The following is a 21,998-nucleotide window of genomic DNA, read 5'->3' as shown; positions in this document are numbered from 1 at the left end:
AGCGACCCACAGGCTGGTCCTCCTCTGAGCATCCTCACCAACCAGCTCTCTCTACATCATGCTTGTAACCATGCTGCCACTTCCCAGCACCAAGCTGCATTGTACATCCAATACAACATGTATACAGAGAGCACAATGTGAGTTTCCTTTCTCCATCCCATCCTGAGTGTGAACCAAAGAACCCGTACCCCACAAATGGTGACCCCCAGAAATTCGCACTCACACAGGATGGAGGAGAAACAAATGGTGACTCCCGGAGATTCGCACTCACACAGGATGGAGGAGAAACTGATCACTCTCCCAGTCTTAAAGCAACATGGAAGACTGGCTTACCCACGCAGAGGCAGCTCTCATCGGCTCTACAGCTATTGTCTCTAAACCGCAGGTTAGACACCCTAGAGCAGCTCTGCTACTCTAAGCAGACAGCCGCTCCTATTCCTGCCCCAAGCACCACGTCCTACCGACCTCAACACACCCGTCCTGCCTCAGACGCCGCCTCCGGCCCAGCAGTACCCCCTGCCGCTTCTCCTGATGCAGCCCCTGCTCCCGACGCAGCCCATGCGCCTGAGTGCGGACCCACACACCCCTCTTTTCTCCCTCAGGTACTCCCTGCTACTGTCCTGAAGCCTGCTGCTGTCATGGACCCAGTTGCTGTCACGAGCCCTCATCCGCTTCTGCTGACGCAGCCCCTGCTCCTGACCCAGGCCCACACACCCCAGCAGGAGAATCTGACGACTCTGTACCTGCCGTAAGGGAAGCACAACATTCATCGCCTCCACAACCCTTTTTCTCCCTCTCTTCTCCCATAGATCTTGTGTGTCTAGACAGTTGCCTCCACTAGCGGCCGGCTCATCCACGCCCTCGCCGTTATGTTTCACATGAGGCACGCACCGCCCGTTCTGCCTCACATGTGCCATGCAACCCTGCAGACAACAAGTCTCCTACACAGCCTGGAGGGAAGGAGGGAGTATTGTAGTGGATTTCTCCCCTACAAACGCTGTTTGTCGTTGCGTAGCCGACCCCGCGAATTCCCCAGTGTATGCCTCGTGGTCTGGGTCAACCAGCGCCGCCATACATCACGGAGGTCAACTACTAAGCCACGCCTACCTCCGCTATATAAGACCTGACCTCGTGGTGACCTACATCTCTCTTTTCTACCTACACCAACCAGCAAGCAACACCTCCTCCTGCCTGGCGGCCCTCGCTCCCGCCGGCGAGCATGGCGACCCACAAGCTGGTCCTCCTCTGAGCATCCTCACCAACCAGCTCTCTCTACCCAACGCTTGTAACCACGCTGCCACTTCCCAGCACCAAGCTGCACTATACATCCAATACAACATGTATACAGAGAGCACATTGTGAGTTTCCTTTCTCCATCCCATCCTGAGTGTGAACCAAACAACCCGTACCCCACACTAGAACCTGACTAATGTTAATCTCCCCCCACCCTTGTTTTGCTCTATATAAATAAGGCAAATACTGTGAGGAGAACTTCACAGCCACTTACCTCGTCTCGGTAAAACAATAAGTTCGCCCACGGAAGGTCTTAAGTTATACAAGGTTAGGTTAGGTTAGGTTAGGTTAGCTTAGGTTAACTTGAACTTTTAAAGAAACGCTTTTTAACACATTTGCCATAACTACAAGTGTCAGCTATAAAGCACAATGAAATTGCGGCATTTGTAAAATCGTTTTTTTTATGAGAAATGAGTGGCTGTGAAGGCGTAATAATTACCATAAATAAAAATATGAAATTATAAAATTGGAATAAAATCGGATTTTTACCCAAGTTTTTAACTTACGTTGTGACATCTAAAGAAGTTAACCTTACTCCTCTTCCCCTTCGAAATGCTGTGAAGAGGGAGGAATCGTCTTAGGAAAGAGGGTGGGGAGGGGGGGGTAAGGCAGGGATACGGTCCCGTCACTAAATGAAGTATTAAAAGTCGGTGGAAAGAATGAAGTAAATGATTGAAAATCTGGTGGGTGGCAATTCGATAACCAAGAGTAGATCCTTTATAGGGGTTGATGGTAACGGGGTTGGGAAGGGTCGAAGGTCGGGGGTGAAGGGGAACGGCGTTGGGAAGGGTCGAGGGTCGGGGGTGAAGGGGAACGGCGTTGGGAAGGGTCGAGGTCGGGGTGAAGGGGAACGCGTTGGGAAGGGTCGAAGGTCGAAGGGTCTGGGAAGAGGTCAAGAAGGGAACGGCGTTGGGAAGGGTCGAGGGTCGGGGGTGAAGGGGAACGGCGTTGGGAAGGGTCGAGGTCGGGGTGAAGGGAACGGCGTTGGGAAGGTCCGAACGGTTGGAAGGGTCGAAGGATGGAACTGAAGAGGAACAAGGTTCAGGTAGGGTCAGGGTGAAGAGGAACAAGGTTCAAAAGGTAGAGGGTCGGCGTGAAGGAAACGGCGTTGGGGAAGGGTCGAAGGTCGGGGTGAAGGGAACGGCGTTGGGAAGGGTCGACGGTTGGAACTGAAGAGGAACAAGGTCGAAAAGGTAGAGGGTCGGGGTGAAGAGGAACAAGGTTCGAAAAAGGTAGAGGGTCGGGGTGAAGAGGAACAAGGGTCGAGGGTCGGGGTGAAGTGGAACGGCGTTGAGAAGGGTCGACGGTTGGAACTGAAGAGGAACAAGGTTCGAAAAGGTCGAGGGTCGGGGGTGAGGTGGAACGGCGTTGGGAAGGGTCGAAGGTTGGAACTGAAGAGGAACAAGGTTCGAAAAGGTCGAGGGTCGGGGGTGAAGTGGAACGGCGTTGAGAAGGGTCGACGGTTGGAACTGAAGAGGTACAAGGTTCGAAAAGGTCGAGAGTCGGGGGTGAGGTGGAACGGCGTTGAGAAGGGTCGACGGATGGAACTGAAGAGGTACAAGGTTCGAAAAGGTCGAGAGTCGGGGGTGAGGTGGAACGGCGTTGAGAAGGGTCGACGGTTGTGGATGATACTTCAGCAGAGTCTTGAGGGGACTGGCAGGAAGACATGATCCAACACACGCGGCGTGCAGCTCTACTGCCTCACTGAGACGCTTGATTCAACAGTGTTGCCAAATATGGGTGATGAAAATTAGCTAGATTGGCCTAAAAAATCTGCTAGAAATCCCCTAAATACAATATTACTCACGTAGCCTACACAATATGCAAATGATATTAATAAGTAAAAATGCAAATGTTGTTGATTCAGCGAAAAAAATAGGCAGTCCTCTTCAGTCTCTACAGACACAGGCACTGACGAAGATCAAGATCTTGGACCAGCTTCTGATGCTTGTGATGTCATGAACTGTATGCTGCAATTGCGGCTATTTGCTTTACCACTTGTTTTGTCGGTTCATATTGTAGTGGATTCCTCCCCTACAAGCACCGAACCTTCTCGAATTCTCCAGCCAACGCCTCCAGCGCCGCCCACGGAGAGGGGGTCAACTATCTACCCACGCCTACCCCCGCCTTATTAGACCTGACACCGTTGTGACCACTCTCTACCTACACCAACCAGAAAGCAACACCACCTCCTCCGTTTCTGCCTGGCGGCCCTCGCTCCCGCCGGCGAGCATGGCGACCCACAAGCTGGTCCTCCTCTGAGCATCCTCACCAACCAGCTCTCTCTACATCACGCTTGTAACCACGCTGCCTCCTCCCAGCACCAGCCACCAAGCTGCATTGTACATCCAATATAATATGTATACAGAGAACACATTGTGAGTTTCCTTTCTCCATCCCATCCTGAGTGTGAACCCAAACATCACATAACCCCACAATATGAATGGCAACATTTTCCAACTCTTCTGAGTCCACTTTTCACGGCAATAATCGCACTGACTGAACTTTTATTCAACCGATTTCGATTTCTGAGCTTTGATTTAACAATATTTAGCTCGCTTAGCCTCTTGACCTCAGCATTGGAATGAGGGAGGGACATTATACCGATAGCTATTGACAGAGGTCACGAAAAGGATTTACTTCTGTAGCATCCTTGTAATTATATACCTCAATCCAATATTACTGCTGACGTGGTCTCGTGCCATTCAACAGTTGTTCAATTGCGCCACTGATTGTCAATTCGGTCAATATGCTCTAGATCAGTGGTTCTTAACCTTTTTTGAGTCACGGACCCCTTTGAGAATCTGGTGAAAGCTATGGACCCCCTCCCTAGAAAAATGCACATAAGCACATAAACACAACTTTGCATGCAATGAATATACTTTATTTTATTGAAAATTCATTGCCTCATACAGTGTATGACATACACAAAGTATGAATAAAGTAAACATTCTAGAAGTCAAAACCTGACGACGATGACGACTGTATGTTACCTGACCGTGTACAGTAGCACCCCATGCCACCCTACAGATTTACTGGTTTTCTTCAGTAACCAAAAATACATACATAACATCTGGTATATATTAACAAAAATAGAACAACTTAATAGAAAAATATAGTCAATATAAAAGTATGTAAAAATATAGTGAATATAAATGTTAAATTTTTATCTGACCTTCACGGACCCCCTGAACCCCATCCATGGACCCCAGGTTAAGAACCCCTGCTCTAGATGGTTCCCAATAAGGTCAGCTATCTCTAATATCGGTTCCTTCATAAAACTGAAAGATTCCACAACTGAAAACAGAGACATTGTCCTCCAAAATCTGAAGATATCACAAAGTCTGTTCTTTAACTCATTACAGCGACTGGTAACACAAGATATGCTGCAGCGTTGGGGAAGATTAGGCTCTGCCTCTTCTGTTAGCATTGAGACGGTACAAGTCTTTCCAAATTCGTATCCTACTGTAGATATGCCCTGGCTTGGGGTGAATGTGAAAGGTAATTTTACAGGTTAAGGGATCTACTCTGGCCGTAGGAATAATCACTCTCCAAGGATGAGATTTGAGAGGATCAGTGTTTTACCCCTTGCAAGACTGGGTGTGTTAATGGTGAGTGTCACTGTACGGACATATTGAACAGCATTTCAGTAATGTAACACTTCTCTGGTGACATATTCAGTCAAATAGTAATACAAGATCACATTGCTTCAGCATGTACAGCTGGGGTCAAAAATCTTGAACACCTAGCAATATCTGGAATCTACTTCTGAGTTGTACATATTATATGATTGGAATAACACTACTTGTCATCACATATTATGCCTCAACCACAAAATGGGATAAAACTCTCCATAATACCTAAGATCTTCGGGTACTTGTATGCCTAAGACTGTCAAGTGTTCAACACTTTTGACCCCGACTGTACTTAGTCAGTACAAGTATACAATGGTAAACAGTAAGTTAATTGAACCAAGGACAGTCCCCAGTTGGACAGGTCCTATACCAACGGTCTTGGATTTCTTGAAACGAACGTACAGCAGAGGGACTGGGTTGGTTTGCTGATTAATCTATAATCTATTTCTATTAAATTTCCATTTTCTTTCATTTCAGAGAAAGGACAGACAATATATTAATGCTAATAAATAACGTGTATACGAAATCCGCACGAACTTCCGCCAAATCCAGTGAAAATACGCTATCCACAAAGGGCCTATACTATCCGCAGTTTGAAAGAGCAACCCACTACATTTAGCGGATTTTTTGCCAAGTTGGCACCATTGGACTTGGGCGATTGAGATGGGTACTAGCCTAAAACTACTACCACATTTTGAAATTCGATTTCCTTGATCGGGTTGCCAAATTTCCTTAGATTTCATTAAAAATAAATACAAATTAAGTTTCCTTATAAATTTCCTTTGATGAAAAACTTCCAACGAAGAGAAAAAACAAATTACAGTAATTCTGTAGAGCAATTATGCCAGACATGATGAAACACTACAGGACCCCACAGAATAAATCATCATTAATATAAGCATTAAACGATATGGTACTTTTCAACCGTCCTGTAGTGACTGGCAGGCAGTGAACCTGTCTATAGTGCATATTACCTGAATAATCCTAAGTACAGTTTAAGCTTTGGAGAAGGAAGAACTTAACCAGAATTATTATATTTTGTTCTCGATGTTTTCATTATTTGATTCCATATATTCAGATTAGAAAATAAAATGTCTTACTGTACTTCCAACTCCTGATTTCCTTACAATTTCCTTAGATTTTGCATGTCCTTAAAAAACTTCTTGTGAGTACCAAATATCTTTAAAATAAGGAAGTTTCCTTGAAAGTGGAAATACTGGCGTAAGACTATTTAATTCTAGTTAGGGAGGGCATGGGTTAGGTGTCAGGGTGAGAGAAGGAGTATGGGTTAGGTGTCAGGGTGAGAGAAGGAGTATGGGTTAGGTGTCAGGGTGAGAGAAGGAGTATGGGTTAGGTGTCAGGGTGAGAGAAGGAGCATGGGTTAGGTGTCAGGGTGAGAGGAGTATGGGTTAGGTGTCAGGGTGAGAGGAGCATGGGTTAGGTGTCAGGGTGAGAGAAGGAGCATGGGTTAGGTGTCAGGGTGAGAGAAGGAGCATGGGTTAGGTGTCAGGGTGAGAGAAGGAGTATGGGCTAGGTGTCAGGGTGAGAGAAGGAGCATGGGCTAGGTGTCAGGATAAGGGTGATAAAAACAGAGTTAAAGAAAGAAATACTCACATGTACCCAGGCTTTTGGTCCTGATTCGCAGTTGTTTCTTGACGGGTTTGAGCGGGTCCAGCCATCTCTGAGGACAAGGTCACACTCATCAGCCTCCTCACACTACAAGACACACTGATCAGCCTCCTCACACTACAAGACACACTCATCAGCCTCCTCACACTACAAGACACACTCATCAGCCTCCTCACACTACAAGACACACATCAGCCTCCTCACACTACAAGACACACTGATCAGCCTCCTCACACTACAAGACACACTCATCAGCCTCCTCACACTACAAGACACACTCATCAGCCTCCTCACACTACAAGACACACTCATCAGCTCCTCACACCAGACACCTCATCACCTCCTCACACCACAAGACACACTCATCAGCCTCCTCACACTACAAGACACACATCACTCACACCACAAGACACACTCATCAGCCCTCACACTACAAGACACACACACTACAAGACTCCAGCCTCCTCACACTACAAGACACACTCATCAGCCTCCTCACACTACAAGACACACTCATCAGCTCCTCACACTACACACACTCATCAGCCTCCTCACACTACAAGACACACTCATCAGCCTCCTCACACTACAAGACACACTCATCAGCCTCCTCACACTACAAGACACACTCATCAGCCTCCTCACACTACAAGCACACACTGACCTCATCAGCCTCCTCACTCACACTACAAGACACACTCATCAGCCTCCTCACACTACAAGACACACTCATCAGCCTCCTCACACTACAAGACACACTCATCAGCCTCCTCACACTACAAGACACACTCATCAGCCTCCTCACACTATTTACAAAACTAGATATATGTATATAATCTTATTTTAGCAATTCAGAAATAAATACGAAAAATATGAATACATTTCAGACAGGTAGGCCTACACATACAGGTATAGGCGTGCCTTTTAATAACTGTAGATAAGCACCAAATAATAAACAACTATTAGATTATTGTCACCTACAGTCGATTAAAACGTTATCTTTACTGGGATGATCGATTAATTTCATGATGAACATTACGACGCCCGTTGTGTCAAAATGCGTCGCCCATTGTTTAATATTTTTTCAACATAATTTTCTTTAGTTTCAGAAGGACTGTACATTAATACTTTCACATCAACCATAGAGGAAACTATTATTTTTAATACTTTATGTGTTACCTTCTTTAATGATTATATATGTGTAAATGTTTTAATGTTTAAGTATATAAATTTATGTATAAATGCGTATATGTATAATGTTTGAATGTTTGTATGTGTATGGATGTTTATCCAATAAAATGACAGTGTGTGTGTGTGTGTGTGTGTGTGTGTGTGTGTGTGTGTGTGTGTGTCAGGAGGCAACAACAAAAGGTTACTGTTGTGTTAAAGGCGACCTGCCTCTCACATTGTTCTGCTGACCCCTATATTGATGGTTCCTCACACCCCTTTCCTCACCCCTCCTCACCCCTATATTGATGGTTCCTCACACCCTTTCCTCACCCCTCCTCACCTATATTGATGGTTCTCCACCCCTTTTCCTCACCCCCTCCTCACCCCTATATTGATGGTTCCTCACACCCCTTTCCTCACCCCTCCTATGAGTATTTGTGGAATATAAACTACCCCCCCTCCTCCTCCCGCCCCCTCTCTCAACATGACCACGACTAGGGAGGGGTGTGGAGGAGGGGGAAGGGGGGGGGTGTGTCACAGGATGGGGTCAAGTTACTTGGGTGTGTCAAGATGCTGTAAGGCGAGGGAGAGGTCGCTGCCCAGTCCTTAACTCTCACGAAACATATTGATTAGTGTGTGTCTTGCAGGCACACACACACACACACACACACACACACACACACACACACACACACACGACGATGATCCAGCAATTTGTTCGTAAGATTTGACTACAGTAGTGAATGTATAGTGTCCAGGGTGTATAGTGTCCAAGGGTGTATAGTGTCCATCTCTGTGGATGGAGGGAGGGAGGTTGTAAAGGGAGGGAGAGCCGGAGAGAGGGAGGTAGAGAGAGAGGGAGGAGGGAAGGAGGGAGGGAGCGAAGGGGGAGGGTCAACAGGAATTTAATTTAGGTGTGGGGTAGCCTGGTGGTGGTGGTGGTGGTGGTGGTGGTGGTGGTGGTGGTGGTGGTGGTGGTGTGTGACTGAGGCTGTGGTCACCATCAACAGTGAACAAAGTCAGTGACGTCATCTACAATATTGGTTTAAATGAACAATAATTACTAAGTTTATTACTATCTTAGTTGAAAAACTCCTTCTCTTATCCCTGTGTGTGTGTGTGTGTGTGTGTGCACAGAGTAGTGTAATGTGTCTAGTGTGGCAGCATTATGTTAGTGTTAAGGTACAAGCACTGCTTGCTTCCTCTCGCTTTCAGCTGCCAACGCTGGCTAGCCCTCGTGGCGAGCAGGGAAGTAACCTTGCGTAAGTCTTCCCCTGTCAGTACACAGCCTCCTCACCATCAAGACTCCTGCTGTACCTCCTCGTGGCAACACACGATATATGGGTGCCTCGTGGGCCCAGGCTAGACCAGCAAGGGATCTCGGAGCAGCAGTGGCCACCAGAGGGACGGCACATAGGCCCACTGGCATGTGGACACGTCCTGGCGCCTACCAACCACTGCCCCGCTGCCTTACGGATTAACCTTGGCAGGTATAAGGCTACGGAAGTAAACCCCGAACGGAAAATCTGCAGTAGAGCCCCGCATCAGGCAGACATGCTTACAGAGCTCCAACAAGACCCCAACGGCAGTACACTGTAGGTGGAAGAGGTGACCACCAGGGGAACCCAACGACTACACCGGCGAACGAAGGCAATGCATGATGGACAGGCTACTAAGACGAAACCCAAGAAACTGGGCTATCGGCAGTTCATTGCAACTCTCTCCAGTCGTTGCAACACTTGCACCACTGGATCAGGAAAGGGGAGAGCTAATGCATGTGGTTGCAGCCTACGCTCCTGCCTCAACACATAAATCAACTCACGCGCAGCCATCATCCAGCTCATCATCATCAAAACCCCTATACCCCAAAAGTCCTGTGGCGACGGACGAGTGGCGACGGGGACAGGCAGAGATGACTGCCGGGAGTCTCTATAACGAACTCTGCACATGGGCGGCATAGATAAGATGGTCATTTATGCACTGGGATCTAGGCAGGAGTGCAATCCAGTTCTGTCTATGTGATTGAGCAGTCCTCTCGAGGAGCCACTCTGCTCACCCCACATGGGGAGGGGGCTAGAAAAGGTGCCCTAAACATAGCCTGCCAGTAAGGTCATCCTTATGCGGTCGAAAACACAATCATAATCACAGATGAAAACAAAAACAAACCATACAACCTTTTATGGTCGCTGCATGGAATGTCAGGACCCTTCTGGATACTGGCACATGTGAGCGTCCTGAAAGAAGAACCGGCCTTGTGGCAAAAGAGCTGGCTAGGTATAACATCGACTTAGCAGCCATTAGTGAGTCCCGGCTTCCAGACGAGGGTCGACTCACAGAATGGGGGTCTGACACTACCTTCTTTTGGAAAGGTAAGCCTGCTGAGGAGAGAAACCGCATTTATGGAGTTGGCTCTGCCATCCGCCAATACATCCTACAGAGGCTAAATGAAATGTCTGTTGGGATCAACGAGCGCCCCATGATGCTCCGAGTCCCGCACTAGATGTAGCCCTCCACATGTGCAACATCTGTGGACGACCCTGCCGGTCCCGTATCGGCCTCTCTAATCACCCCAGAACTCACTAACGAAGGTGACATCCATAATAACTCATATCATTGTATCATAGCCGGATGATCGCCATACTCGATTCCTAGTGACAGCAAAGTAGTAGTAGTAGTAGTAGTGTGTGTGGAGGCAGTAGTTAGTTACTGGAGGAGCCTCGTGTATGGCCAGAAATAGTCACGCACACAGCAACGCGGTGGATCACAGCTGCCAAAATAATAGTTAAAATCACCAACTATTTCCTGGGAAGAAGGAGGCGAGGAAGGAGGAGAAGAATGAGGAGGAGGAGTAGGAAGAGGAAGAGAAGGGGGAGGAGGAACCAGTCATCTCCCTAACTAACAATATACATGATGTCTCTCTCTCTCTCTCTCTCTCTCTCTCTCTCTCTCTCTCTCTCTCATAACACCATAGCACTTTAACATTCACAACAAGTTTATTTACCCGCCAACGCTTTGATCAGTCTACAACTATATCTGACGTGGCCATGACCTTCAGGTGCTACCACCATCACCACCACCACTAGCACCACCATCACCACCACCACTAGCACCACCATCACCACCACCACTAGCACCACCATTACCACCATTACCAACCACCACCACCACCATTAGCATCACCTCCACTCACTACCACCACCACATCGCCAGGCTAAAAGCGTTCCTCAGCGTAAACTTCACCTCTTCCTTCATTCCAGGAATTTTCAAAAGAACCGACACGTTTCTGGGATTTGCTGAGAAAATCCCAGACGGATTATGACCTTGCTGAGAGAGAGAGAGAGAGAGAGAAATCCCATCAGTGAAGGAAGGTGTAGAGTTAGGTGGTAGTGGTGGTAGTAGTGGTGGTAGTGGTGGTAGTACTGGCAACAACTCTTACTACTTCTATCACCACCACCACCACCACCACCACCACCACCACCACCACCACTACCACCATCACCACCACCACCACCACCACCACCACCACTACCCCACCACCCCCACCACTACCACCACTACCACCATCAACACCACCATCACCCACCACCACTACCACCCACCACCACCACCACCACCACCACCACCACCACCACCACCACCACCACCACCACCACCACCACCACCACCACCACCACTACCACCACCACTACCCCCACCACTACCCCTACCACTACCCCCACCTGGCAGGAGTCCCATCACACATACAGCCTCACTCTTCACATTCCACAAGTATCTTAGGGGTAAAATATTTCATCTAACAACTGACGTTAAAATGTACCTTAGGTTCTTATTAAAGCTTAGATACATTTCCAAAAGCTTCGTATTTTAAGCTTCCATTCACAATAGGGATTTTGTTCCATATTTTACGGGTCTTGTTAAGCTGTGACTGTGAAGTGTTTGTGTCGTTTAATATCTTGACCCATTGATGACGTCGACCTAACCTAACCTAACCTACCCCAACCTAATCTAACCCAACCTAGTCTAACCTAACCTAATCTAACCTAACCTAACCAAAACTAACATAACCTAACCTAATCTAACCTAGTAGCGAGGGAAGGAAGGTGGGGGGGGGGATGGTGAGACACAGGTTAAGAAAAGAAGGAAGGAAGGAAGGAAGGAAGGAAGGAAGGAAGGAAGGAAGGGGGGGGGGGAGGCGAGAGAGGTAGAATTAACTAGAGAGAGACAGCGAGGCCTCCCATCCCAGTTCTACCTGGTGGCAACTAGTGGATGCCTGAGAGAAGTACTGTGAGGGCGTAGAACGGCCAGAATGTTCACTACACCTTACACACCACACCATGGCACTGTACGACACATCATGGCACTGTACGACACACCATGGCACTGTTTGACACACCATGGCACTACACGACACATCATATCACACTGCCACACCATCACCACACCCTCTATCACACCACATCTTGACCTGACACACCATACAACCACCACATTATGCCTCCACCACACCATACATGTTCCATCATACACACTCAATCATACACCATACATCACCATACCCACGACACAAACAATGTATACACCTTTAGAAACAGGTTTATGAGCATTATTTTAATGACGAATTCAATACAAAAAAGCCTCAGATTTCAACATAGTTATAAATCTGAGACAACTATACAGGGACATTGAAAAAAAAAGAATACTCAGATTTCAATATAATTAGAAATCTGGGACAATTATACACAAGGTCATGGAAAAAACAAAGTCCAGATTTTGATATATTATACCATTAGAAATCTGGAGCAGTCGTATACTGGGACAAGAAAAAATATACCCACAGATTTCTATATACAGTACTACCATAAAAAAATCCGGGCCAGATTTCTATAGACTGCCAATAAAAAATCTGGCCATTGTGTAAGTAATATATTTCAATCTGGTGTAAGAGGCGAGGAGAAGTGGTCGGTCAGGGCTAATACTTACGTGTACAGTCATCTTTATTGAGGTGGCGTCTGTCAAAGTGTCCGGGAGGAGGAGGAGAAGGGCGAGGAGAAGGGCGAGGAGGAGGGCGAGGAGGAGTATGGAGAAGAGGAGGAGGAAGAGAGAGGGGAGAGAAGGAGGGGGAGGAGGAAGAGGAGGAAAAAGAAACGTCATTACCTACCTAAATATATTCACTAGACACAGAGAGACATAGATACAGACACAGATAGGTACAGGTACACACACACAGGTACTCACTCTGGGGTTGTCACTGCTGGTGGAAGGTTCTATGTACTGGAGGCCAAAGAAATCTCTCTCTATCAACTCCAGATGATTGAACACCAGATCCAACAATGCCTGGCCCTTGGCTCGCTTCTGTAGATGAGTATTATAACTATTAGTCTTAACTACTAGTATTATAACAACAAACATTAACTACCAGTACCTACAGATTAAATATATTTGTTTAATTTAACACTGAGTAACTATTCTAACACACTTCAATTGTGATTTTAACACATGATAAATGTAACCACAATTCGGTCTGTTAACAAGTATAGTGATGGAAGTTAACACATTTTTGGGGGCTAAATTTAACAATATTAACAAATTTAACAGATTCAGTTCAGAGTCAGTGAAGCGAGTTGACGAGTTAACAGAATAGTTCAGGTCGATGTAATGCTCCTTCTGTGACCTGTCTGTGTTGCTGTTCTGAGTGGTGCTGTTATGCTGTTCTGAGTAATGCTGTCATGGTGTTCTCAGTGATGCTGTCATGCTGTTCTCAGTGGTGGTGTCATGCTGTTCTGAGTGGTGCTGTAATGCTGTTCTGATTAATGCTGTCATGGTGTTCTCAGTGATGCTGTCATGCTGTTCTCAGTGGTGGTGTCATGGTGTTCTAAGTGGTGCTGTCATGGTGTTCTGAGAAAGCTGATTGTTCCAGCTCGCGCATGACTCCCGTTGGAAGAATTCGTCTTGCGTGTAAGATCATGGAGGAGGTCAGACGTGGATATTGCAGAGTCATGACACTGCTGACATTATTCCCATGACACACACACTGCTGCTGACACTACTACCATGACACACACACTGCTGCTGTCACTAGTAGCCAGTACAATGTATACGTGTGTGCGTGTGTGTGTGTGTGTGTGTGTGTGTGTGTGTGTACCTTACCTCCACCACCAATACACACACAAACATGACAGTAGTGCCATGACAGTCTACGGGCTGACCACTCTATGTTTTAATACAATAGCTCTCCATGTCTGCCTGTCTGTCTGTCTGTCTGTCTGTCTGTCTGTCTGTCTGTCTCTGTAAACAAACTGTAATTGTCTACAAGATAAGGAAGACTGTAAACTGACCTAGTAAACAGATAATTATTGTTTATAGGGAGGAAGAGAAGGTAACTTGGATGTGTAAACAGAGTCCATTTGTTTACAAGGTAAGAGGCTGTAAATATATATGTGTGATAAGTTGTAAATACACAGATGTAAACAGGAAGGAAGGAAGGAAGGAAGGAAGGAAGGAAGGAAGGAAGGACTGACCTCTATCTCAAACACCTGGGTGGAGTCATCCAAGAGAGCCACTTGGACTCTCAGCGTCTTGAGGGCCTTGTGACGCGCCAGCTCTGAGGCCCTCACGTTGTAGGTGCCAGACGACGCACCAAACGCTCTTCTTGACACCCCCTCCAGCATCCCCTCCTGCAACACAAGCAACACTGATCAACACCCCGTCCAGCATCCCCTCCTGCAACACAAGCAACACTGATCAACACCTCCTCCTGCAACACTGATCAACACCCCGTCCAGCATCCCCTCCTGCAACACAAGCAACACTGATCAACACCCCCTCCAGCATCCCCTCCTGCAACACAAGCAACACTGATCAACACCCCCTCCAGCATCCCCTCCTGCAACACAAGCAACACTGATCAACACCCCCTCCTGCAACACTGATCAACATCTCTCTTACAACATTGATCAACACCCCCTTCTGCAACACTGATCAACATCCTCCTGCAACACTGATCAACATCCTCCTGCAACACTTATTATCACTGAACTATCACTTGAGGGCGAGGAATCTGGTCAACAACTTGAGCCACACCTACTTTATGCCCCCCCCCCCCTAGGGCCACACCATCAAACTTTCAAGGAGCAGCGTAGAATCCAGAAGGAGGACCTGGCAGGGCTTAAATCTGGCCCTGGCCCTGGCCCTGGCCCTGGCCCTGGCCGCTATACACCCAGGTCCGGCTCCCAGTTCATTAATGTTAGTACAGTATAGCTATTGAATCATTTATGACAACAAATATGAATCACAAAAACTTAACCTAACTCTACGTAACGTAACGTAACCTAACTTAACGTATCCTAACTTAACTCTAATAATAATAATAATAATGATAATATTTTAATAATAAAATAATAATAATAATAATAATAATAATAATAATAATAATAATAATAATAATAACAATAATAATAATAATAATAATAATAATAACAATAATAATAATAATAATAATAATAATAATAATAATAATAATCTCAAGTCATCGTACTCAGAGGTTTAATTAGTGTTACTTAATGTTCTTTAAATTTAAATACATCATGTAGACGACTTTTATAAGTAAGTATACTTGTGGAGTTCAAAGAGTGAGGCACTTAAGAGTGAAGCACTTATAATGAGGCACTTTACAAGTACTTACAAGCTGGCAACCGGAAAAACATGAGCACTATTAACACACACACACACACACACACACACACACACACACACACACACACACACACACACACACACACACACACACACACGTAATAAATAATAACAATAAAAGCTTATCAATAATAATTACAGTCAATTTTATAGTAGGGAAGATTGACGTAAATAGCATATGGGGAGGGAGACGAGGGAGGGGGAAAAGGAGGGAGTGGGGGGCAGGAAGAAGGTGGGGGAGGGGGAGGAGGGAGGAGAGGTTAGCAGGGAGGAGGAGGAGGGAGAGAGGTTGGGAGAGGAGGGAGGAGAGGGTTGGGGGAGGGAGGGAGGAGAGGAGAGGTTGGGGACCAGCGGCAGGTAGATGAACAACACACACCTGAAGGAGAACAAAACACACACACCCACAACACACACCTGAAGAATGAGAACAACACACACCCACAACACACACCTGAAGAAGGCATATGTGGACAAAATTGGGAAGTTTGGAGGGGAGAACCATAAAGAGAAGCATGGTGGTCGATCCTCAGGAGACAACTTCCCCAACAACCTGCACCGACTTCTGCTGCAGTTAGGCTCTCCACCACCACCACCACCACCACCACCACCAATTTGGGTACGGACCATTTACTACCACTGGCTACCTCCTCCTAATAGTGGTATAAATTGTGGTGGTAGCCTGTAGTGGTGGGTGTGGTAGCCTGTAGTGGTGGGTGTGGTAGCCTGTAGTGGTGGGTGTGATTAGCCTGTAGTGGTGGGTGTGGTAGCCTGTAGTGGTGGGTGTGGTAGCCTGTAGTGGTGGGTGTGGTTAGCCTGTAGTGGTGCGTGTGGTAGCCAATAGTTTTTAAAGTACATTAGGCCTGTAGTTTGTATAAGCTGCTGTGTGGTGAGTGTGTTAAGTGTGGTGGTGGCTTCACTCTACCACACACACACGCACACACCACACACCACACACACACACACACACACTACTCTTGTTGCGTTTCACTTTAATATTATTCCAAGTAATAAACTTTTCTGAAGCCAAAGTTTACATAATGCAAAGCCACTTATATACTTTTGTCACAGTACTAATACTTTCTTCAAGTTCACATCAGTAGTTTAAATACTATTGATATTTTCTTGAAGTAAAAAAAGTTACAAGCAAAAAAATTTCTACTCTAGTTTTAAAATTATTTGGCCAAGTTCTCGTTTTAAGTTCTTACACGAGTTTAATTTCCTTCAAGACGATTTTCTGGAAATTTTCACGTCAATTTACCAAAGTTTTTTCTTTGTCAATTTTCAGAATTTTATAGAGTAAAATAAATTTGTATTATGCTGGGAAGTTTCTTGTTTGGCTATTATTATAAACAAGACTTCGATGTTACTTAAACACTTATAAAGTAACAGGATTTTCTATTTTATGTCACTTATTCACTTCTATGGCGGCACACCTCTACTTAAAACTACTTAAATCACTTATACGGCAATAGACTCCCTACATAACTCATCTAAGTCATTAACTAGGAAGAGACTTTCTAGTAGTGTCACTTAAGGAAATCACTTATAAAGCCACTTATAAGGAAGATCTATGGTATAATACTCTTCTTCAGTACTACAAATATATCCTGGTATATTTCTCTCCCTAATTCACTATTCCAACTGCCTCGATGTTATTAGATACATCCACCAAGGACTTATTGGACGATACACTTACAATACAAGTACTTCACTCTGACGATACACTTACAATATTCCCATCAAGGCCTAAAGTTCACTTAGACAGTACACTTACTGTATATAGGCAACACATACGAAGGCTGTTAATGGCAGAGGAACAATGTAAGTGGCTAGGTTAAGTGCACATATTGAATCACGTTTAAGTGGCAAAGTTAAGTGCACATGTTGAATCACGTCTAAGTGGCAAAGTTAAGTACTCATATATCTTGAATCACGTTAAGTGGCTAGGTTAAGTACACATATTGAATCACGTCTAAGTGGCAAAGTTAAGTGATCATATATCTTGAATCGCGTTAAGTGGCTAGGTTAAGTACACATGTTGAATCACGTTAAGTGGCAAAGTTAAGTACTTATATATCTTGAATCACGTTAAGTGGCTCGATTAAGTACACATTTTGAATCACGTTAAGTGGCAAAGTTAAGTGATCATATATCTTGAATCACGTTAAGTGGCTAGGTTAAGTGCACATGTTGAATCAATTTTAAGTGGTGTGCAGTTTTGGGTCAATTTTCCATGATCATCTAATGCATAATTCCACTTGATTTCAGTTTCAGTCCAGTTTCAATCAGTTTCAAACATTTCCAGTTCAGTTTTAGTCCATTTCAAACATTTCCAGTACAGTTTCAATCAGTTTCAAACATTTCCAGTTCAGTTTTAGTCCATTTCAAACATTTCCAGAACAGTAACAGTCAGTTTCACAAATTTCCAGTTCAGTTTCAGTGCATTTTAAACAGTTCCAGTTCAGTTTCAGTGCATTTTAAACAGTTCCAGTTCAGTTTCAGTGCATTTCAAACAGTTCCAGTTCAGTTTCAAACATTTCCAGTTCCAGTCAGTTTCAGTTTCAATTTAATTTTGATTTACCTGTAATTGTCAAAACTTATGTCGTTCCCTGTAAATGAGAAGCTGTTTGATTTTTAACGAGGACATTAACCCCCTGAGTACGAGACCCCTAACCCTTGAGTACGAGACCCTTAACCACTTGAGTACGAGAGCCCTTAACCCCTTGAGTACGAGCGCCCTTAACCCATTGAGTACGAGAGCCTTAACCCCTTGAGTACGAGACCCTTAACCCCCTGAGTACGAGACCCCTAACCCTTGAGTACGAGACCCTTAACCACTTGAGTACGAGAGCCCTTAACCCCTTGAGTACGAGCGCCCTTAACCCATTGAGTACAGGGCCAGTGTGTGTACAGGGCGAAGGTATATTTGAGGACGGTTCATAACCACGACAGGACACTCAACCACCACTACCTGCCCCACCACTCAACCACCACTACCTGCCCCACCCACTCAACCACCACTACCTGCCCCACTACACTCAACCACCACTACCTGCCCCACCCACTCAACCACCATACCTGCCCCACCCACTAACCACCACTACCTGCCCCACTACACCTCAACCACCACTACCCTGCCCCACCTACTCAACCACCACTACCTGCCCCACCCACTAACCACCACTACCTGCCCCACCCACCAACCACCACTACCTGCCCACTACACCAACCACCACTACCTGCCCCACCCACTAACCACCACTACCTGCCCCACTACACCAACCACCTACCGCTCCCCACCCACTCAACCACCCACTACCTGCCCCACTACACTCCTACTACCCCACTCACATCACTAGTCCCTCCCACCACCCTACCCCCACTCATCTACCATCCCACAAAGTGACGTCAGAAAGAGTTAGGTCGAATTGTGACGTCACTTCCGCCTGAGTCAGCCACCTAGCCTTACTTTATCACCGCTCCCTAAGACAAGTTATGCTCACATGTCTCTCTTAACGTCAAGCTACAGATGGTACGGTCAAGAGAGAGAGAGAGAGAGAGAGAGAGAGAGAGAGAGAGAGACTGACTTACAACTCAACCATATATTTTTTCACCAGGTAAGCAATCGTCAGGTAACAAGTGACAACACCTGGCCTGTTTGCATCACGTCAGCCTCACACGTCAAGGTTTGTTTACAGGATGTATTGTAGCAAACAAGAGAATGTTATACAGCTTGAGTTTCTCTTGTACGTAGTAACTTTCAAGATGGTAGAGAGTTGTTTACAGGGGAGAGGAGGAAAGATGAGGGAAATGGAGGAGAAATGGGAAGAAGAAGAACAATACAGCAGGAAAGAGGGGAGGGGAGGGGGAGAAGGGGTGGGGAGTAAAGAGAGTGGGAGAGGACGTGCAGCAGGAGGAAGAGGGGTGGGAAGGGGAGGGGAGGGAGGGAGGGGCAGGAGAGGACGTGCAGCAGGAGGGAAGGGTCGGGGATGGGGGAGGGGGGGAGGAAGAAGGTGGGAAGGGAAGGGGAGGGAGGTAGGGGACGGAGGACGTGCAGCAGGAGGGAAGGGTCGGAGGATGGGGAGGGGAGGGAGGGGTGGGAAGGGGAGGGAGGGGAGGTAGGGAGAGGACGTGCAACAGTCAGGAGGGGTGGGGGGAAGGGTCGAGGGATAAGCAGGGAGGGAAGGGGGGGATGGGAGGAAGGGGGGTGGAGGAGCTGAGGAGGTAGGAGGACGTACAGCAGGAGGGAAGGGTCGTAGGATGGGGAGGGGGAGGAAGGGGGTGGGAAGGGGAGGAGGGAGGGTAGGAGAGAGGGACGTACAGCAGGAGGGAAGGGTCGTAGGATGGGGAGGGGGGGGAGGTGGGAAGGGGAGAGGGAGGTGGGAGAGGACGTGCAGCAGGAGGGAAGGGTCGTAGGATGGGAGGGGGAGGAAGGGGGGAAGGGGGGAGGGAGGGGAGGTGGGAGAGAAGGGACGTACAGCAGGAGGGGGAAGGGTCGTAGGATGGGGGGAGGGGTGGGGAGTAGGAGGTGGGAGAGACGGACGTACAGCAGGAGGGAAGGGTCATGCAGGATGGGAGGGAGGAAGAGGTGGGAAGGGAGGAGAGAGGACGGCCAGGAGGAAAGATTCATAGGATGGGGAGGGGGAGGAAGGGGGTGGGGGTAGGGGAGGGGGAGGTAGGAGGGACGTACAGCAGGAGGAAGGGGTCGGGATGGGAGGGTGACAGGATCGAGACAAACCTGCATCTGGGGGCCGACAGGTTGTGTGGGAGGCACCATGCACTCTGTCTAACCGTGTTGCTATGCTGCCTGCCCCACACACCACCCCCACACACTACCATGGCCATGGCCCCACACACACCATGGCCCCACACACACCCATGTATGGCTACACTGCCATGGCCCACCTCATATTTACACTGTATTTACCATGTTACTGTATTTACCTGTGGCTCATGGCCCCACCACACACATTTACCATATTTACACCATGTATTTACCTCTGCCATGGTACACACACCTCTCATACTAACATTACACTGTATGTTACACCTCTGCAGCTCCACACTGTGTTCTACACATGTGTGTTTACCTCTGTGTTACTACCATGTTCTGTTACCTATATACCATTACACACTATACCCTACCATGTATTACACACTGCCATGTTACACCCTCACCCCCACACACCATGACCCCACCACCATGACCCCACACACAACCATGGCCCCACCTCTGCCATGTTACACCCCACACACACTGCCATGGCCCCACTGTGGCCCACTGCCATACCTGCCATGTTACCTCTCACCCACACACACTACCACACTACCATTACACACAACATTATTACCACTCTTCATGGGCCCCACCTGCTACCCCCACACACCACTGCCATGTTTACCACCTTATCTCACCCCACACACTGCCATTTTTACCACTCCACACTACACATATGTATTTACCATGTTACCTACCACACCCACTGTATTACCACTGGCCCCTTCACACTTTTAATATTTACACACCATGGTATTTACTATATTTACACCTGCCATGGCCCTACCACCCCACACACTACCATGTTACCACTGCCATGGCCCCCACACACCTACCATGTCCCTCTCTTTGTATCTGCTACACTACCATATTTACCTCTACATGGCCCACACTACTCTATTTACCATTTACACACCACCACCCCCACTACCACCACAAACACTATCACCACACACATCACTCACCCCCACACTCTACCATACCCCCACAACCCCACACACCCACAATACAAACGTGAGATCAATAAACTTATTCCAGTAAACTTTCTCAATAACAGCCTTCTAAATACACTAATGGAGAGAGAGAGCTTTGGACTCTTGCCACGGGTCATGCATGTGCACTCTGACGCAAATATAGACACGACAACCACTACCACCATTGCTACCACCACTACTACCACCATTAATACCATCACTCCCACTACCACCATTACTAACCATTACCACCACCACCACCACCACCACCACCAATGCTACCACTATTACCATCACTACCACTGTTATCACCATTACCACCACCACTACCATCACCATTACCACCACCACTACCATCACCATTACCACCACCACTACCATCACCATTACCAACACCACTACTACCACCATCCCTGCCACTACCACCAGTACACCTACTACTTACTGAGAGAGCATTGTTCAGGATTTCTTTGACAGCTGAACGCCTTCTTAGTTCAGCAACCCCTGAGTTGGCAGGATAGGGCAAGAAAAGGAGGGGCTAGGCTGGGCAGGATAGGGCAAGGAAAGGAGGGGCTAGGCTGGGCAGGATAGGGCAGGGCACAGAAGGGCAGGGCTAGGCTGGGCAGGATAGGGCAGGGCACAGAAGGGCAGGGCTAGGCTGGGCAGGATAGGATAGGACAGGGCTAGACTGGGCTGGGCAGGGCTAGGATAGGACAGGGTTAGTGTGCTGTGGTTGTTGTGGTGAAGCTGCAGTTAACCACAGTGAGGAAGATGATCCACCTCCTCCACCAATAACCTTCTCCACCAATAACCTCCTCCACCAATAAC

At 47.1% G+C, this 21,998-nt stretch overlaps 1 protein-coding gene across 4 annotated transcripts in view; it reads right to left on the bottom strand.

The window, feature by feature from the left end:
* Window positions 1–21,998, bottom strand: part of LOC121863067 (tyrosine-protein phosphatase non-receptor type 4-like) — an 88,189-nt gene that overhangs the window by 52,155 nt on the left and 14,036 nt on the right. For 3 of the 4 annotated variants that reach the window (XM_042361561.1, XM_042361564.1, XM_042361563.1), the window contains exons 1-4: window positions 15,871–16,149; window positions 14,246–14,401; window positions 12,963–13,079; window positions 6,543–6,609 (exon numbers count right to left, since the gene is read on the bottom strand). In XM_042361561.1, coding sequence (XP_042217495.1) covers window positions 6,543–6,609; window positions 12,963–13,079; window positions 14,246–14,401; window positions 15,871–15,933 — 403 coding nt within the window. In that variant the 5' untranslated portion in view covers window positions 15,934–16,149. Of the gene's footprint in view, window positions 1–6,542; window positions 6,610–12,962; window positions 13,080–14,245; window positions 14,402–15,870; window positions 16,150–21,998 lie in introns of those variants that run through there. The other variant, XM_042361562.1, reaches the window with a different exon arrangement.

This window comes from Homarus americanus, unplaced genomic scaffold, assembly GCF_018991925.1.
Source record: "Homarus americanus isolate GMGI-L3 unplaced genomic scaffold, GMGI_Hamer_2.0 scaffold54679, whole genome shotgun sequence".
In the NCBI taxonomy this organism is placed as follows: Eukaryota; Metazoa; Arthropoda; class Malacostraca; order Decapoda; family Nephropidae; genus Homarus; species Homarus americanus.
The sequence above is the reverse complement of the archived record's forward strand: the minus strand, read 5'-3'. Positions and strand labels throughout refer to the sequence as shown.